This window comes from Lissotriton helveticus, chromosome 5_1 (assembly GCF_964261635.1).
Source record: "Lissotriton helveticus chromosome 5_1, aLisHel1.1, whole genome shotgun sequence".
Classification (NCBI taxonomy): domain Eukaryota; kingdom Metazoa; phylum Chordata; class Amphibia; order Caudata; family Salamandridae; genus Lissotriton; species Lissotriton helveticus.
Genome location: NC_136065.1, coordinates 468454980 through 468482914, shown reverse-complemented (window position 1 = coordinate 468482914; position 27935 = coordinate 468454980). Strand labels below are relative to the sequence as shown.

General features: G+C 43.7%; 1 protein-coding gene across 1 annotated transcript in view; it reads left to right on the top strand.

The window, feature by feature from the left end:
• The window catches only part of ADAM8 (ADAM metallopeptidase domain 8), a 161372-nt gene extending 135091 nt beyond the window's left edge, over positions 1–26281 (top strand). The window contains exons 20-25 of the mRNA XM_078640406.1: positions 265–442; positions 4608–4670; positions 9293–9418; positions 13506–13559; positions 15326–15406; positions 21712–26281. Of these exons, the coding sequence (XP_078496532.1) occupies positions 265–442; positions 4608–4670; positions 9293–9418; positions 13506–13559; positions 15326–15406; positions 21712–21762 (553 nt within the window). The 3' untranslated portion in view covers positions 21763–26281. The remainder of the gene's footprint in view (positions 1–264; positions 443–4607; positions 4671–9292; positions 9419–13505; positions 13560–15325; positions 15407–21711) is intronic.
• Positions 26282–27935: the final 1654 nt, after the last annotated feature.

Genomic DNA, 27935 nt, shown 5'->3' with positions numbered 1-27935 from the left:
TGGAAAGCACTCTAGCACTTTTAGGTAATGTCTGTGATATATAAATGATCATAAATAAGTAAAAATAAATCAGTGTGAAGTGAAGCCTGAGGAAACGAATGGAAAGGTATGGGCTTAAAGACAGCCTCAGAAGCAGTGTGATGGGCATGCACCCGAGAGCGCTGTCTAGACCTAAAATACCAAATGCAGGTATGACAGAAAAGGGAAATCTCTGATAGGTGTGCCTAAACACGTACCTGTTTTTGTCTCTCTCCATCCTGAAAGCAGCTCAGCGTCAGGATTGTCCAACCCTATGTTCCAAAGTGGAGGCAACAGGATCATCGCCAGACCAGACAATGGCTACCAGATTATCAGCCGGCCTCGACTGATTGCCACTACCTCCGACCTGCAGGACACAAAGTCTGTCTCCATCAACATGCTTCCAAGCCGGAGCCCGCCAGAGGTGAATGCTGGGGAAGACAGTCCTGTGACTGGGTGGGCTACCGGTTTCACCCTCTCCCTCTATCTCTCTCTTTTTATTTCTCTGTCTATCCCTGTCTGTTGGGTGGCTTCCTACCTTCTCTATCTGGGTGACTCTACCTCCATTCTCTCTCTTTGTGGATGGCTGCCCCCTCTTTTTCCTGGGTGGGCTTCTCTCTTCTGCATCTGTCTCTGTCTGTGGGCGTATGCCCTCTTGCTGTCTGTGGTCAGGCCAGTTTCTTCCTGGGTGGGATCCAGCCTCCTCTTTCTGGCTAAGCCACGGCCTGTGTGTCTCTCAGGGTGGGTTCCCGCCCTTTTTCTTACCGCGTTTATTCTTTAGATTCAAGTGCATGTATTTTCTGTTTGGAAATGAATAACATTCATAATGGGAATGGTGTACAAGGTTAGCAAATATGGTAAGCACCAGTTTCACAGTAAAAATGTACAAAAATGGAAGAAGTGGAAAGGTGGAGAGGCAGCGCAGATAAGTTTGTTCAAGCTAGGCCCAAGATGAATATCAATTATGTCTTTACTAGAGTCTTCCCTCTTGGTTAATATCACTGGCACAGTTTAAGGGTTTAGGGTCATGGTCTGTCATTATCGAATGTCTACGTGTGCCCTTCTTGTACCCTGAGGCGGGTGTTGAGGAGTTTGTTAAATGCTAATAGGGAGTTCAAAGATCTACAGTGTGTTCCAGTGCATGGTTGCCAGCAATGTAAATGCTCTTGAACTGCTATGCTGAACAGCATGGTTTGGGGTGGTCAGAAGGTTCATGGTAATTGACTTTGGAGAGCAGTTAGAAGAGAGAGGTACATGTTAGGACGGTAGGATGGGACAGATCGTGGACTGGTTTAAATTTGAATGAGAATGAATGCAGTTTACAAGCTAGCAAGATGGCTGCTTTTATTTTAGGTTCGATGTGACGGCTTCTTAACTTAGCCCGTTCCTCAATTCTGATGGTGCTGGGGGAAGACAGGCTCTTGAGAGTTACCTATACTATGTGGAAACTTCTGAGCTGTTCCATGGCTGGGCACTATGAACCCGCTGACCATTACCTAGGACTTCATTGTATGGGAGCAAAAGGACCAGTGATGGCAACCTCTGGCATGGCTGTCTCAAAACCTGTTGAGGTGTACCAGTAAGGCCTGAGGCTACTGGAGCCAATTAATGAAATCCATTATAGAAACAGTACTGCAGGAAGCCATTTTATGGACCTGTGAGAAGAGGCTTGTGCCAGAGGAAAATCATCTCACTGTCAGGGCCTAATTCTCGATCTACATGTTGTGATACGGACCTGCACATGAAGGAACTGCAACTGCTGAGTTCTCATGACACTCCTAGGGTGATGGGTAATCTACTAGAGCAATCCTGTCTACCTGGCTGATCTACTAGTACTGCACAAGGTGATCAATGAGTGTAAATCCTAAGTGACTAATGTGGCGCCATCTTAGACAGATGCCTTCTTAAAGGGGTTTGCTGACAAAAGGAAGAAAAACCCCGAAAAGGAGTTGCAGTCCTGAGTCCCGCAAGAACCATTAGGGACAGCTTCTTGAAACGCTTGAAGATTATGGGGAAGTTAACTACTCAAGAGACGAGAAGGTCCCTCCTACCTCTGTCAAACACTCCACAGTGATCTAAGTGGGAATACTGATGATGTAGCTAAGCTGATTGGGGCTGCCGAGACCAAGCTGCAAAATTTGGACCGTGGAGTACTTGGAGTTGAAAGGCCCTTGGGAAAGCGAAATCACTCATCAGTGTCCTAGAGTGACACAAGGAGGGAGTTTATTCTTGATCTAAGAAATTGAAGGAAGTCAATATTTGTGTCGTACCATGAGGGTGGATGCCTGAGAGGAAGTTCTGGATAATTTGAAGATGGTGTCGGAGAGCAGTGACTTGGGAGTCCATGAGGATTCTTTGAAGGGAGGGATGAAGAGGGTTCTTTGAACCTTCCCAGACTTCGGTAATGTATCATACCACTTTTTGATTGTCAGGGCTAACAGAATCCCCTACTGTGATCATGGCCTGGAACAGTTGACTCACAGGTGGTGGTACTGAGGGAGATGGACTTGAGGAACTTCTTCTCAAAGAAGCTATCCAAGCTGCAAAGAGGTTACTTGTGGCAAGTACTGTTGTTCCCAGTCCCAGCCCACATCAGTCTTGTGAACCCTGCAAGGTTAAAAAAAGGGATGACAAACAAAACAGTTTGTGTTCATGGAAGAAATGCTGCTAGGATTTTTTTTGGGGGGGGTGAGCTATACCCTGGGCTAGGTCTAGCTCTTGTCATTGTGATCTCCATGGTTATGAAATTGATTGAGGTTGCTATGCGCCTGTTCTGGATTTGTGAGTGGGGCTTTCATGGGGTGGGATACGAGAGTGGGAGCATGGGTCCATCATTGTACCTTTTGACGTGAGATTCTTTGTTTTCTGTCCTTGCACTGCCTCACTCTAGTCCGTAAATAAAGGACAACTGTGACTTTGTACAGTGTTTTATATATTGTGTAGACCCAAAAATGTGAAACAACCAATATTGTGTATTTTTTTCTTTTGCATAAGCTGTTTGGTGGTTATTAGGCCTGTTGTTGGTCAGTTTTTTTTTTCTGCCATATGTTTACTATCCATAAATGATTTTGAACACATAAGATGAGGGTTACAAATTTGAAGAGCACACTGTTGCAAGCAGAGTGGTTGTGCCGGGGATGATCGCAGCAGGTCTTCGATGAGTTTAAGATGGTGCATGTGGCAAAGTGGATAACTTTGTTGAGATTATTGGAGCACTGTGGAAAGTCAACTGGGAGGTTATCAAAGAAATCAACTACTTAATGGGTGATAGTGTTTGGTTGAGTGGAAGCAACAGTGCAGTTGGGTCTTTACAGTGAGGGGAGGTGGAAACACGTGGCTGTTGCAGAGTAAGTAATTAAAGTGTTGCTTATACAAGGCTCTCATATTTGACTCAGAATTTCCTAGTCGAGGGGATGCAGGTGACGTGGAGAAAGAAGTGTATGAGGGAAGGGTAGTTGGCGTAGAAAATTTTCTGTGGTTATGTGGAATTGAGCCCGAATGAGAAGCTTTTAATTCAGGTCATTCTTTGACAGATGACTGGGGTCAGTTCATGATTTGGCCTGAAGGTATAGAGTAAAAGAGAAAATGATTTGATTAGTGTCTGTAAATAGGTAATATGAGACACAAAATAAAGAAAAGATGTCAGTCACTTGGGTTACATATTGAGATGAGATGGGAGGATGGAGTTCTGGTTGATCCCTACAGGACATACGGACAGAGTGGACTTTGTTGAGTGTCGGGTGACTTAGAAGGACAAACTAGAGAGGAAAAAGATGAATAGGTGAGTGCTGATCCGACAAAGATCACCGAAAGTGAAGTGGGAAGTAAAGAGTGGTGATAGGAGGCGAGGAGGGCTGCAGAGATAAACGGGACAATCAGAAAGGAATGGAATGAAAATGGGTGGCAGGCTTTGAAGTTAAGTAGCAATGAAGAAGTTGGAGACGTGGGTGAGGGCTCTTCTCAGATGAGTGGAGTCAACAGAAACCTGACTTGGGAAGGCTGAGAAGACCGTGAATGCACAGGTAGTGGGTAAGTCACTTGAAAACAAGTCAGTGCAGGATCTTGGAGAAGGAGACAAGGATATAGCTGGACAGTCACTGGATGATATAGCGTGGCCTGCATGTTTATCAGTTTATGGCTAGTCTTCTGCCTTATTGCTTGATTGGTGGGCTCCAGCTTTTCTTGTAGTGGGTGGGAGCCTAACTAATCTTTCTTTTGGGTGAATCCAGTCTTATCTCTCTATGTATGAGCTTTCCTAGGTGGGCTTCTGCCTTATATATCTCCATGTGACTTCTATCAAATCTCTTAATGGGGCGGCTCTTTCCTTACCTCTCTATGGGTAAGCTCTTGCTCAACATGTAACTGCCGGAAATATATTTAATAAACAATCTTGTATATTTTGCAGGTGACTATTGTAAGCGGGCACTCACATAATATTTGTGTTTTAGAGCTGTACTAGTATGGTTACTTGATATTGTAACAGATTGATGCACTTGGCAGTTCATATCTATTGCAGCTCATGATTTTTTCTCTAGGATGTGTATCATTGCCCAATGACAGACTATGTTTCTTTTGGTCTCCTTGAATAGCCTCCATGCGCTCTGTCTCCAGCACACCAGAGATCTCCTATTGTTACTGCCACACATGCACAGGTAGGAGGACCTTTTGCTTGAAGGATATTTTGAATCTTTCAGGTTGTAGACTGTTGTCTCACTCTCTCTTGGGTGGTGACGAGGGATGCAAGGAGAGTGAAGGACAGGTGTGGCTGTACACGAGAGGATGCCCTTTTACAAGGTGACCAGGTCAGGGTTTTGTGCTTGAAGACTGTTGCATAGCTGCCAACTTTTCAGGTTGCTTATGTGCCACATTTCCATAATCATTTCAATTGTGGCACTTTGAGCGATAGTTTATAACGATTAGAAAACAATATGCGGTCTATCTGCGGTCTATGTAATGGGATGCATTGCAGATATGATTCTGTTTTGTGTGATTTAATAGTCCAGAATGGGCTTTGAAACATTTATAGAATGTCACAAGCTGACCTCATCTTTATACATTGTTATCACTATGGAAACATTGCCATGGGGACAGATGAGAGTGAGAGTCTCAACTGCCTCTGACAGCTGCACATAGGCCCAGGCACGGATGTATGACGTTACAACGCATACTTTTACAACGCCTACCTTTACAACGCGGTTTTTACAACGCATACCATTACAACGCATAATGCTTTTAGGCGCTGGATAGTGAATAGTTTAATTTACTATTCCAACTCCAGTCCCCGTGGATAGTAGGGAAGGTTATTGGATAGTAAATTAACCTATTCCCTATCCTAGAGCGCCCCCCAGAGCAATGCGTTGTAATAGTTTGCGTTGTAAAAGTTGCGTTGTAATGGTAGGTCGTTGTAAAAGTTTTGTTGTAAAGGTTGTTTACCCCCAGGCACAGCATTCTTAGCAGAAGACTAGACATATTTGCATCCTTGCTAATGCACAGCTCTAAAAGAAAGTTGGGCAGTGACCTATGTGTTGCGGAGTTGGTAGAGCGGGCCATTGCCCTTATCAAATTGCTGCTAAGTGGACAAATGAGATAGGTGACACAGTAAGACCTACATTTTAGCACTTGCTATGCATTCTGGGACTATAAGCTCAGTCACATAAGGCAAATATTCCACCTACAAGTCCCAGAATACAACGTACTCTTGGCTAAAGCGGCAAGACTGACCAAAATGAAAATCACTCACCTAATGGAATCACATGATATGTCTAGCACCTAAAGTTTAGTCAGTCCTACTGTGTACTGAAATCCTTTGGAAATGGAGGATTTTAGACTGGATAAGAGACAGTGAGTGATTGTTGCACCCAGTCCAAAATAAACATGCACAGAGTTCAGAGCTATCGAGTATGACAGTTGCAGGCATCATAAGACCATCCACTTCAGTTTGTTAGGTCGAGCCTGGGCAGCGCATGGGCTGCTCTACGAGGCATGCTGTATTGGAGTATGGCATTGAAGTTCAGCCCATTTATGAAATACAGTCCATTCCTGTCCTTTATCCCTGCGCTGGGGCACAATTTGCTGCCTAGCACCAATGCCCCCTTGCACCATGGTGCAAGGTTGTCTGCGTTGCATGCAGTATTATTTTTGTGCAAGGAGGGGCATCTTCCTGCACAAAAACAATCCTGAGAGGCGCTTTCCTCTTTCTATGTGTGTTGCAAAATGCACCACATGTGGATAGAAGAAAAACGAGAAGAAATAAAAATATTTCTTCATTTTACACCTGCTCAGGGGAGGCATGAGGTTTTGGCACTGCCCCAGGTTTTTGTGATTAAGTAAATCTGGGCCAGCGCCAAAATTCATGAGTGCTGCAATGCCCATGGAGCACCTCCTTGACGCAGAGTAAGGTTTAGCGACTTCCGCTGCTTTGCCTTAATCCATATCAAAGAGAGGCCATGCAAAGCCACGCGGAGTGGCTTTGTGCTGCCTCACAGATATGATTGAGAGGCTCATACCAACAGAGCGTAAAAGAAAAGTGCTGCTTCGGCGGTACAAGCCTCTCATAAATAAGCTCCACAATATTTTGTAAGATAATCATGTTTTAAGGCCTTCAAAACAAAGACGTGTGTGTGTGTGTGTTATTGTCTGAAGGAGTATTTTAACCTCATCGCTGCGGCGGCTATTCCGCCGCAGCGCTAAGGGGGCGGGGGGGCCACGCGGGACGCCCATGCTGGTGACGGAACCGCTCCGTCACCAGCCACGGTTGAGCTGTGCTCAAAACGGAGCAGTTCCGTCATGGCCCCGCCCACTTAATAGAACGCGCCGCGCAGGCACGAAATCAGCGCCGCGCAGGCATGTCGGGCGGGCCATGATGGAACCGCTCCGTCATCAGCACAGCGCCACCGCGGCTGATGACGGAGCGGTTCCGTCATCAGCACGGAAAGGGTTTAAATCCCAGGCGAAATCAAACAGACATCTTACCATACCCGACTGAAAGTTCCTGCACCCAACTATTTATTCAATAATACATTTATTAGGGGTGGTGTAATACCCCAAACACCCCATTGAAGCTACGACCCTGGGTCTCAAATCAACACTGACAAATAAACACTTAACACACCAGGTTACATGACACACGGCAAGTAATTGTTGCTGAGCTCAATAAGCTCTGAATTGCAATACATTAGCATTGAGTGGGGAATGCGGACACAAGCACCTAATTGCGTTGGTCTAACCCCTCATTAGAGACACTTGGCAGAGCTGAACTTGTTACACTGAACAAGCGGGTGGTAAGAAGAGCAGCCTGGCTGGGGTCTATATTGCCTTTGTAAAGCTGCATGTCTTGGAGGACTTGGTGTGGTAAGAACTGTGTTTTCTGTTCCTTCATACAAACATGCCTGGGAAGGACAGTCTTGCAGGACTCAGATTCATTGTGTCCTAATTTCCAGATTTTTTACAATCAATTATCATTGGGTGGTAACCGAACAGGTGTATCAATTGTACACCTTTAGCACCTAGTCATTTTTCTATGAATGGCTTTTTGTGTAATTTATTCTTTTTTGGAAATACAGTTTTCCTGCATTCGGTCAGATTGGTTGTACCGGTGACCTTAATCTGGTTGTTTGAAATGGTGGCCTGTTTGGCTGCTTGAAAAACATGCTCTTTCAGGGCCAGATTTAGGAAGGCAAATACCGGTCGGTAACGTCCGATTTCGACCGGTATTTGCAGATGGAGATGTAGGGGCCTTTAAATATAACGAATCTGTATATTTACCGATTCGGTAAATTTACCGAATCGGTAAATCTAGATGTAGGTGGCACTGAAAACAGTGCCACCGGCCCTTAAGAATTCGTTATTTACGGCAAGAGCGGCTGATTCCAAAGCGGGGCTCACGGTCCGAACCCGCTGCGGGCAGCACAGCTCAGCCTCATGTGATTCTGAGCATAGCACACTTAATCTCTCACACGGCCCCCAGCGCCTTGAAAGCCTTAAGGGGTGATATTTTCGCACCATACAAATACGAAATATTAAAGGAATATTATAGAATGGTGGTCACTGAATTGCCTATAATAGTTTGCAACTTTTGGCAACAGGTTTGTGAGGATGGAAGCTGAGAACTGAACTTCCAGCTCATTGTCCAGCCTCCTTCTGTACGGTTGACTGCCTGTAATGGGCAGCAGTGGTTACTGCCACTAACAGAGTGGTAGGGTGAGTAGAGGGAGTGCGGAGAGGGGAGCGTCCAGGGGATAGGGGGACGGCTTAATAATCATTTTTTTAAACGTACCTGACTTCGCCGGGCGCCTCCCCGGACGCGTCACTCCTGCAGGCCTCTTCCTGGCCCCAGCCACCCCGGGACAGACTCCCATCCAATCCCTGTGCTGCAGATTGGCCTGAGCGGGCAGGAAAGATGTTCCGCTCGGGTCATGGAGTCTGTGGGGTTCCTCCAGTCCGGTTGCTGAATGCAGCTGGGCTGGAGAAACCTAAGTGCGCATGTGTGTTTTGGTCGGCCGAGACGGACGGCCAGACACATATGCATACTCAGGAAGTGCACAAGCACTCCTGCTTCCCCCTCCATTGCCACACCTCTCCATGCATAATCGGACTCAGAGCCAGCAAACAAAAAATAAAACGAAGCTAGAGCTTCATTTTCTTTTTCGTTTGCTGGCTCTGCGCCACGCAGTGGGGTGGCACTCCTCCGCCATTGCAGAGGAGGAGCCGCCTCTGACGGGCAGGCGGACTGATCCTCAATTGTCTCAATCTGCACCAGAGTCTAGCAAGACCAATGTGGTAGGGCCTGGCATTCCGCATTATCTCCTTTCCCCCTATCCTTAAAAGACAGACTGGTGTGACCCTGGATTCCCTATATGCATGTTGGACACATGAGGGTTGCACCATAAATACCCTGCATTTGTCCAGCAGCACGGCTGAGAAGGGCATTGCCAGAACCTTGAAGTTCACGTATCCATTGCATGTGTACAAAACATGTCAGATTCCATCTGTCGTTTTAGGATGATTGGAAGATACACACTTGTTGCACCTGAATTCCTGTACCTGGAAGTTTTCCTGGGATTGGCTGGCTGTCCAAGCCCTACCTTTCCTATCTTTTTGATGAATTACCTAAGAAAATATGACAACTGATATCGAAATGGTTTCTCCTATCACTTTGACATTGTATATCTTGCTGTCTTTTCTCTGCTTTATAAAGTTATAGGCATTTATAACCACAGCCTTGCATTTCTTTCAAAGTGACTTTGTTTTTTTCGAAAATGTGTTTTAAAATTAGGTCGCCAAGCCAAGCTCTGCGCCTCCTGAACCTCCAAGCTTGCCGAGCTTTCTGCAGCAAAGCACGCGACCTCCGCTACCTCCAGGCACGCAGGGGCTTCCTAAGAAAGTCCCGATCTACCCTGAGGTAACACTTTCTTTTACAGGGCTTTAGGCTGTACAAGCATGGCTGAGTAATAAAAGGTAGCCAAGTTAACAAGCATTGGTAAATGCACTAGGTTTCGCCTATAGGTTTAATAATACGCTTTCTTTGGTTGTAAATTTTAGGTTGGTGAGCAGTTGTGCAATTTAAGTTACTGAAACTTCGTAAAAGTGTTATGACTTGTTTATGGAGAATAGCAATATGTGCAGTAACTGCGTTTTTCACACAATTATGGATTTGCCGCATTTTCCACATAATCCATCATCAAATGCATAATCAGCAGATTAAAAAAAAAAAATCTAGCCCAAAAGGTTAAAAAAGTTACTGAAATGCAGTGACAGCTCCAGCACCCATAAACCACAGTTCCTATGAGAGGGGGCCGCGCTGAGGGGAGGTTTGCGAGGTGTGGTGGCAAAAGTGAGCCTTGTGTAAGAATTAAAATTTACAACGCAAGTGAAACCAAAACCAGATAAGCCAATGGAAGACATCGGATGGCGAAAACGTTTGATCACGTAATTAAGCCTCCGAACAGAAATGGCAGCACTTTAAAAATAAAAACAAGGCAAAACCGTAATAAATAGTTCCACGAAAGCGGATGGAAGCAGTACTTGGTCGACGTGAAACTGATAAGAAAAGCACAGGTGGAAATACGAGGAGCAACAGGAAACAGTATGCTACAACCAATAGAAATGGTGGAAAAGTAAGTGTCAATCACAGAAACCAATGAAAAGCAAGGAAAGCAAGGGGGTGGGATGTACGCCTCTTTTAAGATTTATATTAAATACAAAAGATTCCACAAGTACAGCGCAAGTGCTGTGCAGGGGAAACCTAAAAATGACACTGACTTCTATGCTGCGGCACCGATATTGAAAGGAAATCTCTCAATTTGCCACATGCACTGTTATGAAGATGATACAATGTAGGGAAATTGCCTTACAGAAACAACTGTAATCAGGCTTAATAACAGAAACAATCCTTGCAAAATTTATTTTCAAAGAACTTACCTCAGGTCTAGCCCAGTCAGTGCAGCTGTTACCGTAAGGGCCTCTTTACTAGTGCCCCAGTGCAGCGGTGCGGAATTAACAGAGATTACAGCGTAACCCTAAGAATCCCCTGGGGAATAAAAAATTACTAGTGTAGTCAGTAATATTGAAACCAACACAATAATTCCTTATTCCTTCCCGCTGGTTCCACCGTACAGTACAGCTTATTTCAGAATGTAAAATCTCTGGAGTAAAGAAGGAAAATCGCATTTACTTCTTGGACTTTGTAACTTCTGCTGGGGCTACTAACAGCACTGCGAACCCCATTGGGAATCAAGGGCCTATCATGATGAGAGTCAAAGAGTAGTTATAACCACTTCTCCTTTTGACTTATTTTGATCTTCTGAGATCTCTTCACTGATATGCTGAGTTGAGCACCATCATAGCCCGACTGATGGCAGTGAACGCATCCCAAGACTCTATCCTGAAGGCTCAGCGCTGGTTGCTACCAGAGTCCTAATTACTTCTCATTAAAAATAGTTACAAAGAATTGGAGAAAAATGTATTGCTTTTACTACTGAATACATGAAAGCCCAAAGATGATAGTGCAGATAAAAGACACTGCTCTCTTCCCAATCACAGCAACATATTTATGGGAGACATAAACGATGATTCAGTGAGAGAACTCTTGCCCCTACGTCTGCTGAGGTCTGCGTTCATGCATGTATGTGGTGTCTGTGTGGTGCTAACAGTGCTGAATTTGAGCCGGTGGTTGCAGGTGGGGCCCACCAGCACTCTTTTTTGGGAACATGTGCTTATTTTTCCCTCATCAGACTTTGACCTCGAGTAAGGGAGAGAAAAACAAAAAGAGGTAAGATGGAAGTAGAGAAAGACGGAAAAGAAGCGAAAAAGAAAACGCATTGGTGAAAACAACCTGAAAGAGTTAGGTAAAGGGATAGGGAGTGTCTGGTTTTGGGTAAAAGAAACATGAGGTCGAATTAAAACTATGCGGCCTTGGTATTCAGCATGCTGACGCACATTGGCACTGGCCATGGGCTTCAGAGCAAACTTGGGCCCCAGCATCTATTCTTTTACAAATTAAGCACTGATGTGCAAACCTAGCCAACGGGCAGTAGAGTGCTCCTCAGTGTCTAAGGCAGAGTGATTCTAGGGGGAGTGCTGTGTTTTGGGAAGGGATACACTATTTAATGCATTCTTTAAAGAGATGTCTCTTCAGCACTGTCATAAATTGAAGAAAGTTGAGGGCAGTTTCAATGGAAAGTGAATGTCATTCCAGGTCCTGGGTTGTAGATGCAGGACTGTCATTGACTGAGATAATGGTGGCACTCTGTCGTCCCTACCACTGTATTAAACTGCACAGTGAAGGGAGAATACTGACCCATTCAAACCAAATAGCCTTAAAACTTTGTGCTACGTTCAAGTGAGCCCTCTCCCTGTGTGCCAGTGCCACAAAGCTGACTAGGTGAATCTGAGTTGGATGTATGACATTACAACGCATGCTTTTACCACGCATGCCTTTACAACGCGGTTTTTACAACGCAAACCTTTACAACGCATAGCGCTTTGGGGTGCTGGATAGTGAATAGTTTAATTTACTATTCCAACTCCAGTCCCCGTGGACACTAGGGAAGGTGCTGGATAGTAAATTAAACTTATTCCCTATCCTAGAGCACCCCCCAGCGCAATGCGTTGTAATGGTTTGCGTTGTAAAAGTTGCGTCGTAAAGGCACTGCGTGGTAAAAGTTGCGTCGTAAAGGATGTTTCCCATCTGAGTTAAGTATCTTTGTTTCAGGTGAACCTGACAGGTATTTGAGTCCTATGCAGTTTCTACCCTGATTACTTCTCATCTGACTCAGCATCGGCTTGTACCTCGCAAGGGTATTTGAGGCCTATCTAATTTTCAGCCACTTCAGTGTTTCACTTCAGTGTTATCTGATACCTAATTACTTCTAGCCATACAATGATAGATGTTAGAGGACCTGAGTGGGATAATAGGGGTCTGCATAATTACATCATGATTGACCAGGCAGTGGTATTTAACTCCTGAGTCAATGTGAATGGGTCTTGAATGATGAGTAATTCTCGGCCACCTCTGCCACTTACAAATGGTTTGATCACTCAGGGTCCTTGTGTCCCTGAGAGAACAATGGAAGATTATTAATGTATCAAAACTAGCTGTATTACTGAGTTCTCTCTGCTCCAGGAATCCCTATGTGCAAGTGCCTACCTATCAACACTTCCACAGTACTAGCTTATTTATTTATAAAGATTCCTGACGACCAATATTCTTTCTGCCTTTACCCCAATGTCCCGTCGTCCTCCTTACCTCTATTTCTTTATTTCCTCACTCCTCTTCAGCCTACTCCTCATCATATCTTGCCCGGCTCTCAATCCTCTTCCCTAATATTCTCTTCCACCTCTAGAGATGTAGTCCTCCCTCCCCACTTAGTGCTTCCCCAATATTAATATGCCACCTTCCTGGCCCCTTGATTACATACCTTCCTGATCGAACCCTTCTAGACCTCCAACCACTTCCCTTTGCCCACCTATTCCTCTGGTTCTATGCATTTCTATGCATTTTTCACTATATTTCTGGAGTGTGGCTCCTCACATGTGTGTAAAAGCTTGTGTGTGTCTTTGTGTACAAATGTTTGTGTGTGTGCATCCGTCCTTGTATATAAAAACTCATATATATGTGTATGGTATATCTTGTGTATGTGCATACCAGCTTTTATGAGTGGAGGGGTGTATAAAAGCTTGTGTGTGTCTGTGTGTTATAGAGTGCATGTGCCTTATTGTTGCAGTATCACAAAGTAAGAACATTGACAATGTAAAGAGCACACCTCATGCAAGTGGAGTTTCTCTTGTCATCTAAAACGTTGGTGTTGTTCTAATACCTAACTCAATATTGCTGATTTGAAAGACTTTCGTAAATTAAAGGTTGGGCTGGTCATGCTGGGATTTGAACCTTTGTGAGGGGAGATGTCAGACAATAACCTCTTCTCTACCAGTAGGAAACATCTAGCGATGATCTTAGTTTTGACTTTGTCATTAATTTCTCTTCCTAGATGAAACCTCACGTTCCGACAAAACCGCTCCCACATCTCAAAGCACGACAACAGGTGAGAGGTTCAAAGACATGAGAAAAAGATGTATCTTGGCAGTTTAAGTTAAAGTATAACACAGAGCAGCAATTGCAGGGCGTGCCATAGGATAGGTTGGGAAATCACAACCTAGCCTAGCACCGGCGAACTAGAGGCCTGCTGAGTAAGGTGAATGTTAGAGAACAAGCTGCTGGGCACAAGTAGGGTCACAGAATAACCAGGGAAACTTTGCAAGACACAAAGTGACCAGCAGGCATGGCAGAAATATTTGCTGAGTGCTAGTAAAATTCCTCTAATTGTACCCTTACGTAGCAGGCGCACTAGAGTCTAATGGTTGGTAAAAATAAATAAATACCCTCCAGGTAAAGAGAAAACCCCGCAGGTCCAGTATCTGGTGTCACCTATTAGAACATTAGAATGTTGAGTGCTCTATTGCAGACAGTGGTGTGCTCCGGGCTTCTACTGGCAGGTAGAAGCCCTCAGAGCAACATTGTAAGTTTTTTTTCTTCATTCACAGCTGCTGCTGTGAACAAAGGCCTCTTAGAGCCCAAGGGTATTTAAATCCCCTCGGGCTCTGTGAGGCCTTTGTTTTATTTGTTAGAACATTCAGCCCTCTGGTGGTAGAATGTTCTAATAGCCTTATTGCCCTCCGTAACTGGGCTATACCGGCCATTAAAGTCCCGCTTCCTTGTTAAAGGCCCGAGCCGAAAACACAGGAGCAGGCCTTTAATGGCGGTATAGCCCAGCTACGGCAGGCTAAAAGGCTATAGTAGTGCTAGTCTAGTAAGTGGCCTCATCATTCATATACTTGCCGGGTGATAATGTCCCTTTGCCCCACTTCCGACTGTCGTGGCAATCGGAAGCACACGATGACCACGGGAACAGCGGATCTAAAGGGAGGTCAGAGAGCTGCCATTGGGCACTTATAAGCACCTCAGGGCAATTCACAATGCAGCTGAATATGGTGGGAGCCGCAGTAGGCAAACAGAAAAATTCTAATATTCAGTTAACACTGTATACCGCTACCACCACGCTCCATCCATGAAACCTGTGACATGGATGGTATTCCTCTGTCACTATGAGGGTGTGCTTGGTACGATCCTCCTGGTTCACAACAATGTCAATGTGCGCATATGGGATTAGTGTCTGGCAAGACCAATATCAAAACCCAGGACCACAGGTATATGAAGTTTGGGTATGCAGGGTAGGGGTCACGACTGCACATCAAGCAGGGACATTCCCATCCCAACACCCACTTAGAGCGCTGGCAAGGGTAACCTCTGGGAAAAATGTGCCTCACAGAGTCATGTTAACTTTGTGCCTCTGATCACCTTCAGGACCCCTGAGGCCGGAGGTAGCAATGACAATGTCCGGGTAGCTGGTGGCAAGCCAGGAATAGCAGGTGCTACCCATACATGGCATCTGAATATTAAGGAAGTCCAAAAAAGCCATAAGCAGGGACTGCAAGGAGCAGCTGGGAGCACGGGCAATGCCAGTGAGCAGAGGGGCACAAGGGAAGATACAGAGCAGCCAATACGGAGGTATTCAGAGGTTGGAAATTAACTGAGCATCGAGGAAGTCAGGCTAAAGCTGGGCACAGGCAGGTGTAAGCCGAGCACCAAGGACGACAAAAAAAGGCAAAGTAGAGGGAACTGACTGGCAGAACAGCCACAAACACAGAACAAGTCACAGAGCAGTCAAACATAAAGGACATAATAAAGCAGAAAGGAACACTGGCTGAGAATTGAGGAGAGCTATATCTGATCTTTGTTTCTTTCTTTTAGGGAGTACCTCTGGCCACAGCTCATCCTGCACCTCATCAACCATTCAAACCAATAGGTGTGAAACCGAGTAGCCAATCACAGGTGAGCATTACTGAAATAGACTGCAGTGCCAGGGATGAGCATGACAAAATGTACTCAGGAAACCAACTTTTGATGGGTGTGGTAGGGATGATTGTGGATGGAAGCAGCAAGAGGTCAGAAGGGGTGGAGTCAGTGTCAGCCAAGTTTCAGCCATTACCTATGTATTCTTTTTACAAACTCTATCCCCAAAGAAACAGAGAACAAGGAGCAATGGTGCAAAGATTTGGGTTTCTTATATTGGTCACAAACAGAACTAATTTTGCAGGCTCTGCTGTAGTCTGTCACCTATCTTAAGTCAAATATCAAAATTTAGTGAAAGAATATCAGCCCTGTTGCTTTCTTAAAGTATTTCTATGTGGTTTTGAAAAGCATTCAAAGCAAGAAAAAAAAGCATTTGCCTCCAACAGTACTTTGTGTACAGAATGCAAATTCTTCATCTTGTTTGGTGCACCAAGGTAATAGAAACATTCTGTTTTTGGTAAATATGTATTATTCAACAATTATCAAGCATCTCATTTAATAACTGTTTCATGGTGTGATTCAAATTAGTCGTTCAGAATAATAGTTTGTTTACACATTTAAATACTTGTGTTATTAGATTAAAGCTCAAAATTAGTTATCGCTAACTCCTGCACTGTAATATCCAATTTAGCAAGTTCCTGGATTTGCCGTTCTTCTGAATCCACATTCAGTTATAATCTGTTTTACCCTGTCTAGTTTCCAGAGTTGCACTAATGGTACTGTGGATTGCCTCAGATTTATAGCAGTCCTTTCTTTCTGTCAGTCTACCTCAAGTTTGTTATTTTTGCTTCTTGTCTTTCTCCTTTTTTGTGACACCGTACATAACAAACATAGGGCCCGATTAGGATCGCGTTTTTCCCGGATCCTCCGGGAAGGCGGAAGCCACCGCCGGCCCGGAGGATGCGGGAAAACCGCTGGGGAGGCACAAAAGACCCACCGCCAAATTAGGATGGTGGTGGGTCTCAAAATCGGTCCGCGGCTTTTCCCCAGCGGTCGCCTTCCGACCGCGGCGGAAAAGCTCTAACATGGCTGGCGGTGTCTATGAGACACCGCCAGCCATATTAGGATGGCAAAAAACAGATGCCTTTCCGTGGCGGATTCTCCGCCTTGGAAAGGCATACAGTGAATTCTTTGGGGGCCCGTTGCGGGCCCCCTGGGTGAGTGGGGGGGTGGGGGGTGCACATGGGGGGTACCTATGGTACCCCCCTGCATTTGCGTGCAAGTGCCTGCCGCTTTGTGCATGCAAATGCTAAGCATGCATATTTAACCTTGCGGCGGGTGCTGCTTCAAGCAGCACCCACCGCAATGTTAAATATTGAGGCTGTGACCACCAGGCTGGCGGTCACATCCTAATTGCACTGGAGGGACCGCCGCTGCCCCTGCGGACGGTCCCCTCCTCTAGGGTGGCGGACGGACGCAGGTCCGTCCGCCATCCTAATGAGCCCCATAGTCGTGGGTTAGGAGCGAGGACCCAGTTAACGAATCTGACAGGACCTGGATAGCGTTCAGGTTAGAACAATGGAACATAAATGATTCTTTGACCATCAGAAAAAAATTATTTTTAGGAAAGCAAAATAAATATTGAAGATAAACACAACAAGAGATAGAATTATATCAATTTCATATATTATGGTGTCTGTACAATGACGGTATCTATGTACAATACACTGTAGGTTACTCCAGTAGTGAGAAAGTGAAAAAAGGCCACCTTTGAACTGCACAGGCCCTCTCTAAATTGTGTCCTGTCTGCCATCCTACCCGGGAGGTTTGATGACGCAAGGCAACGCAAGCTCTTAAGTCAGATGTACTATGCCATGTAGAGTCACCATGTGTGGCTCTGCGTGGCTTAGTAAATCTAGAGTTACGAGAGGCAGTGCAAGTCGATCCCTTGCATTACTGTCTGTTGGGAAGGCGTTTCATGGGTGGAGTGTGGGGTGTCCCACGCGTCCACCAAGGGTTTTGGCGCATTCACAGGTTTACCCAGAATAGTAAACCTGGTAATGAGTCATAATGGTACGCCATCTCAACAGAGATGTAACAAGGAGAAATATGTATAGTTTTCCTCTGTATTTCCTCTTTCTACATGTGCTGCATTCCGCAGCACATGTAGAAAGAGGAAAATGCGTATGAGGATTGTTTTTGTGCAGGAAGGTGTGCCTTCCTGCATAAAAACAATTCTGCTTGTATCACAGACTCCCTTGCACCATGGCACAAGGGTACCTGCATTGCCGTTTGGCACCCACAAGTGCCCCAGCATAGACAGGGAGCAGGAATGTGCTATATGTTAGTAATTATGGTGCACCTCTGCTCTTTCCGTCCAACACAGCCCAGCAAGTATTTTTGTTGCGTTGCACCAAATGTTGATAAATCTGTCCCTCTGTTTCTCCCTATTTGGAAGGGCCACTCGTTGTAGCCAGGTTGTTTGTGTGAACTAAATTCTTAACAAATAAGCAATCAAGGGCTAGATGTAGGTAATTCTCATTTACCGACTCTAGAATACCGAATTTTACCGATTCGGTATTCTAGATTCGGTAAATGAGATGTAGTTAAAAATTCGGTATTTTTTACCGAATCTGTAGGATTCTGTAATTACCGAATCGGTATTTACCGATTCGGTAATTGTCATTGATTCCTATGGGCCTTGAGGCCCATAGGAATCAATGTCAATTACCGAATCAATAAATAACGATTCGGTAAAAATACAGAATTTGCAAGGGGGACAGGGTGTCACTTTGACACCCTGTTGCACCCCTGATTCTTAGGGCATGTATGTGTGCCACATGGCACAGGTGTACATGCACAGATGTGCATGTACACAGGAATTCGTTATTTACCATGGAATAGTATTCCATGGTAAATAACGATTCGGTAAGGGCCTGTGGCACTGATTACAGTGCCACCTACATGTAGATTTACCGATTCGGTAAATATACCGATTCGATATTTTACCGAATCGGTAAATTTACAGAATGGGTAAATATACCGATTTGTCATTTTTTTCTGGCCTCTACATCTCCATCTGCAAATACCGGTCGGTAACGGCCGAAACTGGCCGTTACCGACCGGTATTTGCCTTCCTACACCTGGCCCCATATAACTTGTGTGCTAGCTACTACCATGTGCTTGCCTATTATGTCTATCAAGTTTCTGCCTCAGATATAACTGCCTGATTAGATTGTACCCTGCATTACTATTACTGATTTTACTTTTATATCTAAGAACATTGCGTGACACATTTACTGTTACCCGTTTGGACCTAAAGTTTCAATGTAATGCAGCACCTTCTTCGGTTGATCTAGAAATGTATTTTCTCTGATGCATCGGCACACAGTCCTGGTGGAGGTAGTAGAGCATATGGGATGTTTATGTCTCTCAGGCCTTACAGTGAAATACTGAGATTAAAACGTGATTACAGCTATATATAATTGAAGACTGGAGTTTTGATTAACAAGAGATAAGATGTTGCCTTCCTATTGAAAAACATTTGGGTTCTATATTGAGTTTTGTGGGCAGTCAGAACTCTAGGACTGGGCACGATACATTGAGAATCGTTTGGAACTTTGACCTGTACAGTCTAAAAATCCCTACTGCTATGTTTTTTAAACTGCCTCTCAGTTCATCTTTGGCCTCGTCAAATGTTCCCATTGAAATCTGTCTAATTAAATCACAGTGAAGGTAAAATGTAATTCAGTGTCCATTGTACTCAACATAATTTTGCTGGCGTGCCATTGCCTGCAGCTTCACATTGTCACTGTATTCATGCAGGCGAATCATGATCATTTTAGAGGCGCACCTTGCGGCGGGTGCTGTCCGGATTTGGTGCATTCTGTCCACTACTATGTCCTTTACTGTGTTCTGATCAGCGGAGTGAATCATGCGCATTATAAGTTAAATTAACATTAATATAACATAACATAAGTGTATATTATAATAGAAGTGTTGCCTTACATCCTGACGGCAATGTGGATGTAGAAACAACAGTGCAGGGAAGGATTAGTGGCATTAGTGCTTTACATGCTAGGGGGCAATGTGGATGCTGGAATAAAAAGTTGTATCTGTGGGATGGCAACAGTGCATTACCTGACCAGAAAAAGGATTACAGGTATAGCAATCTATCTTCACATGCCTGAAGGTAGTGTGTACAGGATGTATGACGTTACAACGCAGGCTATTACAACGCCTGCCTTTACAACGCGGTTTTTACATCGCAAACCTTTACAACGCATAGCGCTTAGAGGTGCTGGATAGTGGTAAGTTTAATTTTCTATTCCAACTCCAGTCCCCGTGGACACTAGGGAAGGTGTTGGATAGAAAATTAAACGTATACCCTATATTAGAGCGCCCCCCAGCGCAATGCGTTGTAATGGTTTGCGTTGTAATGGTAGTGCGTTGTAAAAGTTTTGTTGTAAATGTTGTTCACCGTGTGTACAATGGAATGGCGATGGTGCTCTATAGGCTAGAAGGCAATATCATTATTGAAATGGTAACTGTGCTTTCATGCTGGGGCAGTGAGGAGTAGTGGCATGTCAATGGTGATTTACATTCATACTTATGGGTACTATAATGGCAATTATGTAGTGGCGTAGCAAGACCTTTTTCCGCCCGCGGTCGCCCCTGAGTTTGTTGCCCGTGGCCGCATGTAAGAGCAGGGGGGATGCTGACGATTCCTGTCCTTGCTGCCGGGGGATGGTGTCTACGCTGCCGCCCCCAAAGCTTGTGCCTACGCCTTGCTACACCACTGCAATTATGCTTTATATGCTGGGGCAATAAGGATCATCAAAATGTCAATGGAGCTTTACACATTGCATTGCAATCTAAATACTGAAACATAATCTGTGCAACGGATGCAGGATTTAATGTGGATGTTATTTGGAATGGTTGAGAGGCTTTACAAGCCTATGAATATCAACCTCCTTCTCACATCGAAGGGCTATACCTGGAGATCTTAAACACTTTTTTTTTTAAGATGCTCTGCATTAAAATACAATTTAATCAGGGTGGTGGAGTTTGAATCACGGTGTGTTTCTGGTTCACATATTTTTTAAATGATGCTAGCTACAATTCTGCATGCAACCACTAAGCGGCATGATAACAAAAATGCACAGCATGTGAATCTATATGAGATGTCAAAGTGAATCTACACATGTCAAGTTGAAAAGCTACTGTTATGCAACTCTACCAATTTGAAATTCTTTACCAGTCTCAATGTGGACCATAAATATAAGTCTTATCAGTTATACTGATGGGACATACAAACAATATGTGGTAATGTCAGGCCATGTCATCTCATTTATTATGCTAAATTTATTGAGTGACTATAATTCTAGAAAGTATTCGCCCGTATGAATAGTCCCATCACAGCAGTTCTGTGACCATTTTCTAAATAAAGTCACCTGTCCTTATACAGCATTAGATTAAGTCATACGTAACATTGCTCAATATTTGGGAAGAACGGCCGTTCGTGCTAGACTTCAAGAATAGTCACCTCTGGACCTTAGTCATTCACCATGTTTACTTCTTAGTCTGTGTTTCATGCTATTCCACGTGTTGAAATAGCAAAGTAAAATCTAGGTGCCATACATACCAATAAGCCTTCAGAAAGTCCCTATTGGGGTTGGCATGTGGACTGTGGTAGAGCTTTCCCAACAAGAGCATATTCACCTCCTCAGTGCATGGTGGTACAGTCATTCTTCTTTGACGATGAACCATGCTACAGCCGCCCTGCGTTGCACTGGCAGGATGGTAGAGATGTATTGCACTTTCACTGACGTGTGGTATTGTTGCCGTGCTCTGTTGGTGCATTATGGTAGAGCTGCCTTGTCAGTGCACTGTTGTAGATCTATGGTGTTCTGCTGGTGCTCTGTGGTAAAATGATTATCCACTACTGGTATATCATGGTAGGGTGGTCATGCTTTAGTGAGGCACCTTGACTGAGCTTGCCTGCTCTAACAGTGCTGTGTGGTGATCCATCCTCTCAGTGCTATCTCAATGTACTAGAGATGGTTCACAAACCTACAGTTCGGATACAATTTGTTTTTATGCGGTCCTGAGTGCATTCACTTGTTACCTTACCACATCCATAAGCAAATGTATGTGTTGCATTATTCAGGTGATCAGAGTGTTCAAGTAGCTACTGGGAGTTCTTAGAGAGCATGACTCTTTGAACAGGTATCCGTGTCTTGAATTTGGTGCAAGATTTCACAAGGGAGGGGAAAGTGTTTAAATAATCTGCTTCCAACATACAAATACAATACGCTGAACTCTTTTTTATTTGTCCTACCTAGCAGATATCTCACCCGAAGGTCGCCTTGAAGCCACCACTGAAGCTTAGATGACCTCGTTTGATTACATCGCCGGCGGACGCGCAACACAAGTGATGCAGACTCTGTGTGTTTGGGGGTAGGTTGTCGGTGTCCACGACACCTATCCTCCAATTGTATGGTACAGCGCAACATCCATTCTTCCTGTAGGACTGTAGGATAAGAGATGGAATCTACTGGTCCACCAGGAAGCTCTTGGCTTTAAATCGTATTGCATCAAATGGAGGTTCTCCCGATTCTCTGCAGCCCCAATATTGCACTTTAAACTGCGTCCCTACCATCAACACATGGTATGTTCAATCCCTGCCACCATCTTTTCCATCTGAACAATCAAGAAGACTCTTGGAATCCATTGACAATCTTTGCAAAAATTAGCCTTTCTTTCCTGAATGCAGTAGTTGGCTCACTCCAGATGTGCCACATTCTAGTGCTGGACTAAGATTGTTCTACTTAGTTTCAGCAACAAAAGTGAAATCTGAGGATTATATAATCATACAATCTATAGAAGATAATTGATCAATAAGTCATCATGGATATACCCAGGACCGTGTCAAAATGGTGCTGTGATGGAACTGTCAAAACCTTTAACTAGATTTGTTCAGAATACCACTCAATTGACATTTGCCTATGATATGCAGAAGTCTTCCGCTTACTTAGCCAGATGCACAGGCAGTGTACATCTTAGTTTACAGGAATATTCTAAAAGCAGGTTTACTATGTTGTATGATAATTTCTATATTTGCAATAATAAGGATGTTGTTGTTCTCTTCAATTTAAAATTATGTTTGCTGTTGCACTTTTTTCTACTTGTAAACCTCATTCCATTTCACCAAAAATATAGTTAGCAGACCAAATATTTTCCCTTGGGAGGAGGTACCTGGAGGTCTCGCCGAGCACACCATTGAATTAAAAAAATTATTTTTGTTAATTATAACAGAATCCCTCTCACTTTCCTTTGTTTCTTGGGCAGATGGGCCTAAATCAAAGTGTAATGTTTTCCCAATGGAGCAGTGCCTCTAAAAACCTTCACCACTCTTAACAGACCGTTCAAACCCAGAAACCCCATAATAAATGGTATACTTTGCCCAGGAAATATCCCAACATTCCAGCTGGAGTTGTGGACCTTTGAGCGAGAACTCTCTCATACCCTCTTGACGAAGAAAAGCTGGGAATTTACAAGAGAGCTTCCCAACATTCCGAAAATTAGTCAGAGTTGAGGCTATACGGACAAGCTTCACAATACTCCAACATTTAATGGGTATTGAGGGAAATCTGAGAGAGGGCCCTGATATTCCTATAGAGACAGGAGGTGAAGACCTGCAAATGAGCACCTCATAGTTTAAAAGAAGCAGGATCTGTTCATATGTGAGCAGACTCCCACCATTCCATAACAATAACAGGTCCTCAGGAACTTTGAAGGCGTGCCCACCATTCCTAACAGAGAGAGCAGTTGAAGACCTGTGTCCAGGTTATTTCACATTCCAAAGGATAGGAGCTGAGCATCGGTGAGCGACCCTCTTGATATTTCCATAAGATCGGTAGAACCAGTGAATGGGGAAGCTCACAACATTCCAGGGCAAGTATAGAGGCGCTTGCTCTTCCTCCAACGTTCCATGGAAAAGCACTCCTTTTGCTCTCTGCATCCTAATAACAGACTGTTCTTTTCCAGCATCTGAAAATGACCCCACTAACTTGATATGTAACTGACTGTTACCTTTGTTTCAGACATTCCAGGCTGGCAGGAAATCTCCCTGTTTGCAAACATTCCCGGTTGCTCAGGTATTCTATCAACAATCCCTCATATGGGCTTGACCACTGTGTGACACTTTAAACCAAGCTTCCTAACGCCTGCCCAACAAATAAGGTTTATTTGCCTTTTAATGGGGTAGGGTGTGGGCAGATGACAACACTCATCCGCCAATCTGTAACAATAGACGTTGTGTCATCATAATGCCAGGGGTATCCAATTAGCAGCACAAACTCTATGACCGCCAATGACATCAAAATGGCCGATACTTGTCCACCCCTTTGTCCCTCAGCAGTGTCCCATTTATTTTGCAGAGCCAGGGGGTGTGGAAGAAGTAGACACTATAGAAAGCAGTGTTACATTCTGTCCCTCGTGTTGCTTTGTGATGCGTGAAATGGGTAGGGAACCAAACGCAGTGTAAGTTGTACCAAAGGGTAACAAATCAAGGGCAGCAGCTTCACCTCCTGGCCACCCCTAATTTACACCCATTATTCTAGGGGGTAACCCATTTTCATTATAAAAACACTAACAGTGTGTTTTATTGCCATGAGAAAGAATTGATGCATTCTCTCCTGTACTTGCACGTATTGTGGACATTTGCTTCGCTGCAGATTTGGGAGTAGTTTAAACGGGTCTAAACTACTTAGCGGGCGTTTTTTTATTTGTTTTTAGTGAACATAAAATGTAAGTTTTGTTCTGTTTTTAATGTCATTCTAATGGGCAGGTGGCAGATTGGTTCCTGCATGTCACATGACTAGCCTAGTCCTGTGGTCTCTGTATCACTTGCATTCTATTGCAGCCAGTTGGTGGCCTCACATTGGTAAAGTTAGATGATAAATTGCAAGCCAATAACATGTTTTCATAAAATGTGGAAGTGTTTAGTGGATAAGGCAGTTCAGACTGAGCTATGCTATGCATAACAAAAAGGTATTAAATCCAGAGGTTATTTAATGCATGCACTGAGGTGTAAGGTCAAATGATCATAATGCTGGTTTTCGGCCATCTTTTGAACTATGGACATTCCAGGCAGAAGTATCGCACCAGAAGTTCATTAAGGCGTGTGATTCAGTGCAGCCTGATCTAAAGCGGACTCCTCTGACCTGGTCGGCTACCATCCAGAATGCTGTGATACTGACTTCTGAGATCCATTATGTAACATTTTTGTCACCACTCTTGGGACCTTAAAACAAGGGAGTCGCTGCTCCTTTGTTGACAATGCAGTAGATTGCACTAACCTAAGCTGTCAGGGACTAGCGAGGGTCTTGGGTTTGAGGTACTTCTCTGTAAGGTACATACATACATGACCAGGATTCTGAACACAGTTGTTGAGTCAGGAAACTCAATGTTGCCCTCCAGTCTGGAGTCCTGATCCTCACACCTGCATCAGGAAAACCTTACATTTTCCAGACATCATGGAACTACAGGGATGGAGAAGGCATGTCTATCACTGTTCTCCCAGAATAACAAGCCCTTGGTCATATGAGTGTGGAATTGCATACTGTGAAATTTTAATGACTGGAAGAGATTATGTGAAGGGCTTCTTAGTCAGGCTTCTGGGAGAAACCCTGATCCTTACTGTATTGGGGGAAACAAGAGCTGGATAAACGTGTAGCTAGGGGTATTGGTGATTCCAGGGCAGATTCATCTCTTTAGTACTGTGTTTTGGTTTCCTTATTTAGTCCTATTGCTGCCCAGTGTTTCCACATCTATCCTCCTCTCACACCTAGAGATGGGTCTGTCTCTTCAGACAAAATACAATTGGGAGAACTGTCAAGGTGGTAATGCAGTCACAAAGCTGCTGATGGTTTCATTTCCTACCAAAGCAGAACACATGCTAGGAGCTACCAGCTACAGTCTGAAAAACATCCCAGTACACAAGATCACTCAAGGACTGGGCCATCAGCGTGATTCCACAGGTCAGCTTTGGCATTACAGCCTTGTAGTTTTACTTAATACTTTAAAACTTGGGTGGCTTTTGGGGTCAGGTTGTGTTTTGAAAACTTTCTAATAAAATAAATAAAAATAATAAAACACAAACCCATCATTTATTGAGGCCAAGTTGAAAACTTTGCTAGTACTGAATTCCACAGGCGTAGTAGCCGTATTTTACACCCGAAATTGAGATTACAAACCTGGTTTTAATTCCATACCCTGGGAAAGTTGTCTGAATGATTTTCTCCTGGAGTTTGTGTAACTTGGAACAGGGATAGCAAGTACAAGATGCCCATAATGAGCAATTACAAGGTCCATCACATGGAATTGGGTGCCTAGAAGATTGTGCCATATTGTACTTATGCGCTTGAGTCTTTTAAGAGTTAGTAACCATGAAAAAGAATAATTTCTCCCCACCCAGTTCAAAATGGAATATCAAATGCATTATGAGTTTAAACTTAAAGCTGATGCACATATTACAAATATGTCTCACCTAAAATTCACGCGAGGGGGATGGGGGAGTGCCAAGGGCTCATGCAGTCCATAGATTTTACAGGGTACGCTGTCAAAAAGTTTTACTATAAGAAACCTACTGTTTGCCTCACTCGTCCTTTTGACAATCCTATGCAATTGTTCGGTAACGACGTTGAGAGTTTTAGTTAGATTTATTTCTGTGCTGAGAATGCCCAGGTGGCAAGACTGGTTCAGACTCCCTTTCTCTCAACTACCAGAACATGGATATGAATATGAACAAATGTGCTTCTTAATATGTATATGTGAAATCTGGGAAATTGATTTTGATATTGTGCAATGCTTAAATCAGATGTTTTTCTAATAATAAAGTCTACAACAGAATTTTGTGTGGATGAGTCTCAGCCTTTGGTATGTAGTGAGTGACTGCACTTGTGAATGTAAGGATTAGTTATCTAATCACAGTGTGTGTTTGTGTGATGTGCTCCTATTTGATATTTCAACAGCAGATGAACAGCACTCTAGAAATTATAGGTTAATTGCTTTGGACTTGGAAGGTAATTACTTGCCAGATTTCTCTTATCTAAATCGAAAACATGGTCTGAGGAAAATACATTTCTGAATTTCAGATAGAAAGGCTTCCATTCTGAACGCTCTACAATTAATAACATCTTTATTTTAGCCTAATTAGTCAGAAAAGGCTTGTTTAACTCTAAAGACAAATCCTTTGCATGTTTTGTAGACTACCATGCCGTGTTTGTTGCTGCTTGTTGGAGTGGAGAGCCTAACAACAAATTGCATCCTCCAGGACCTTAAAATAAAGACAAAACATAGCAAATGCCTGCAAGGGGTGGTGGAGCAATGTAAGAGTGGCTAGGTGGATAAAACAAGGATTTCAGGGGGATAAAATAAAAATAAACCTTAGTTGGAAGAAGAAAGAAGCATACGAAGGAGACAGCAACACAGAGCACCTGGGCAGAGGGAGAAACATACAAGAGAAAGAGCAGGGTTCACATTTCAGTTTGTGACTATCCAAACACATATATGGAATAATTTTCAGCTGTAAATGCATAATTACAGCAGAAAATACCTTTATGAATCTGGCCAGTGATTAAAGACCATTCCCAGTCCAGACTCACCAGATACCGGTCCAACTTTGCTGCTTATAAATTGGCATCGCAGCTAAGAATGGTCGTCTCTTCAGAGCCTTTTTTCCGTTCCTCATTATGGCAAGAAGGGTAAGCGAGATAAGCGTTGGCCACTAGTATCTATTATGACTTTAGATCAAAGGCAGGAATTCCACATGACCAATTTAGCCCTGCATCCTTCAAAGACTGGAGAATGAAGTGACATTAAAGTGGGAATTTGTAACACCTGCTCTTTACAGTGTTTCACACAAGAATGTGCTGTGGAGCTCTTATAAATAAAATTATTAGCAAAGATGCTTCATGTAGTTCGATATCACCAAGCTCACAGCATAGATCTCTTTTCACACACTCTTAACAATATATACTACACACTATATATATATATATATATATATATATATATATATATATATATATATATATAGGTGATCAAGACCACGGACGTCGTCGAAACGCATCTTTTTGTCACAAGAAAAAAAATCTTCAAACCTGAACGAGTGGGCTTGTGGATCTGCTTTTCCTTACATCCCGTTGTGTGTGATATATATATATATATATATATATACACACATATATATATATATACACTATGTGAAGTTGCTTCTGCTACCCTTCTCTCGTCGGCGGCAGTTGGAGCGTCGTGTCAGCAAAGCCCACCGAACATCCCATGAAATTTTGTACCAAGTAGGCGCTCACTCACACCTTGTGAGCAAGGAGACGAGGGTCTCCGAAATGCGTAAACTGGTATAATAAAACTGTTGCTGGAGAAACTTTCTCCTGAATGAGCGCCTACTTGGTACAAAATTTCATAGATATATATATATATATATATATATATATATATACACAAAATGTATAATCATTCACTAGTTTCACTTTTAAGCACAGAA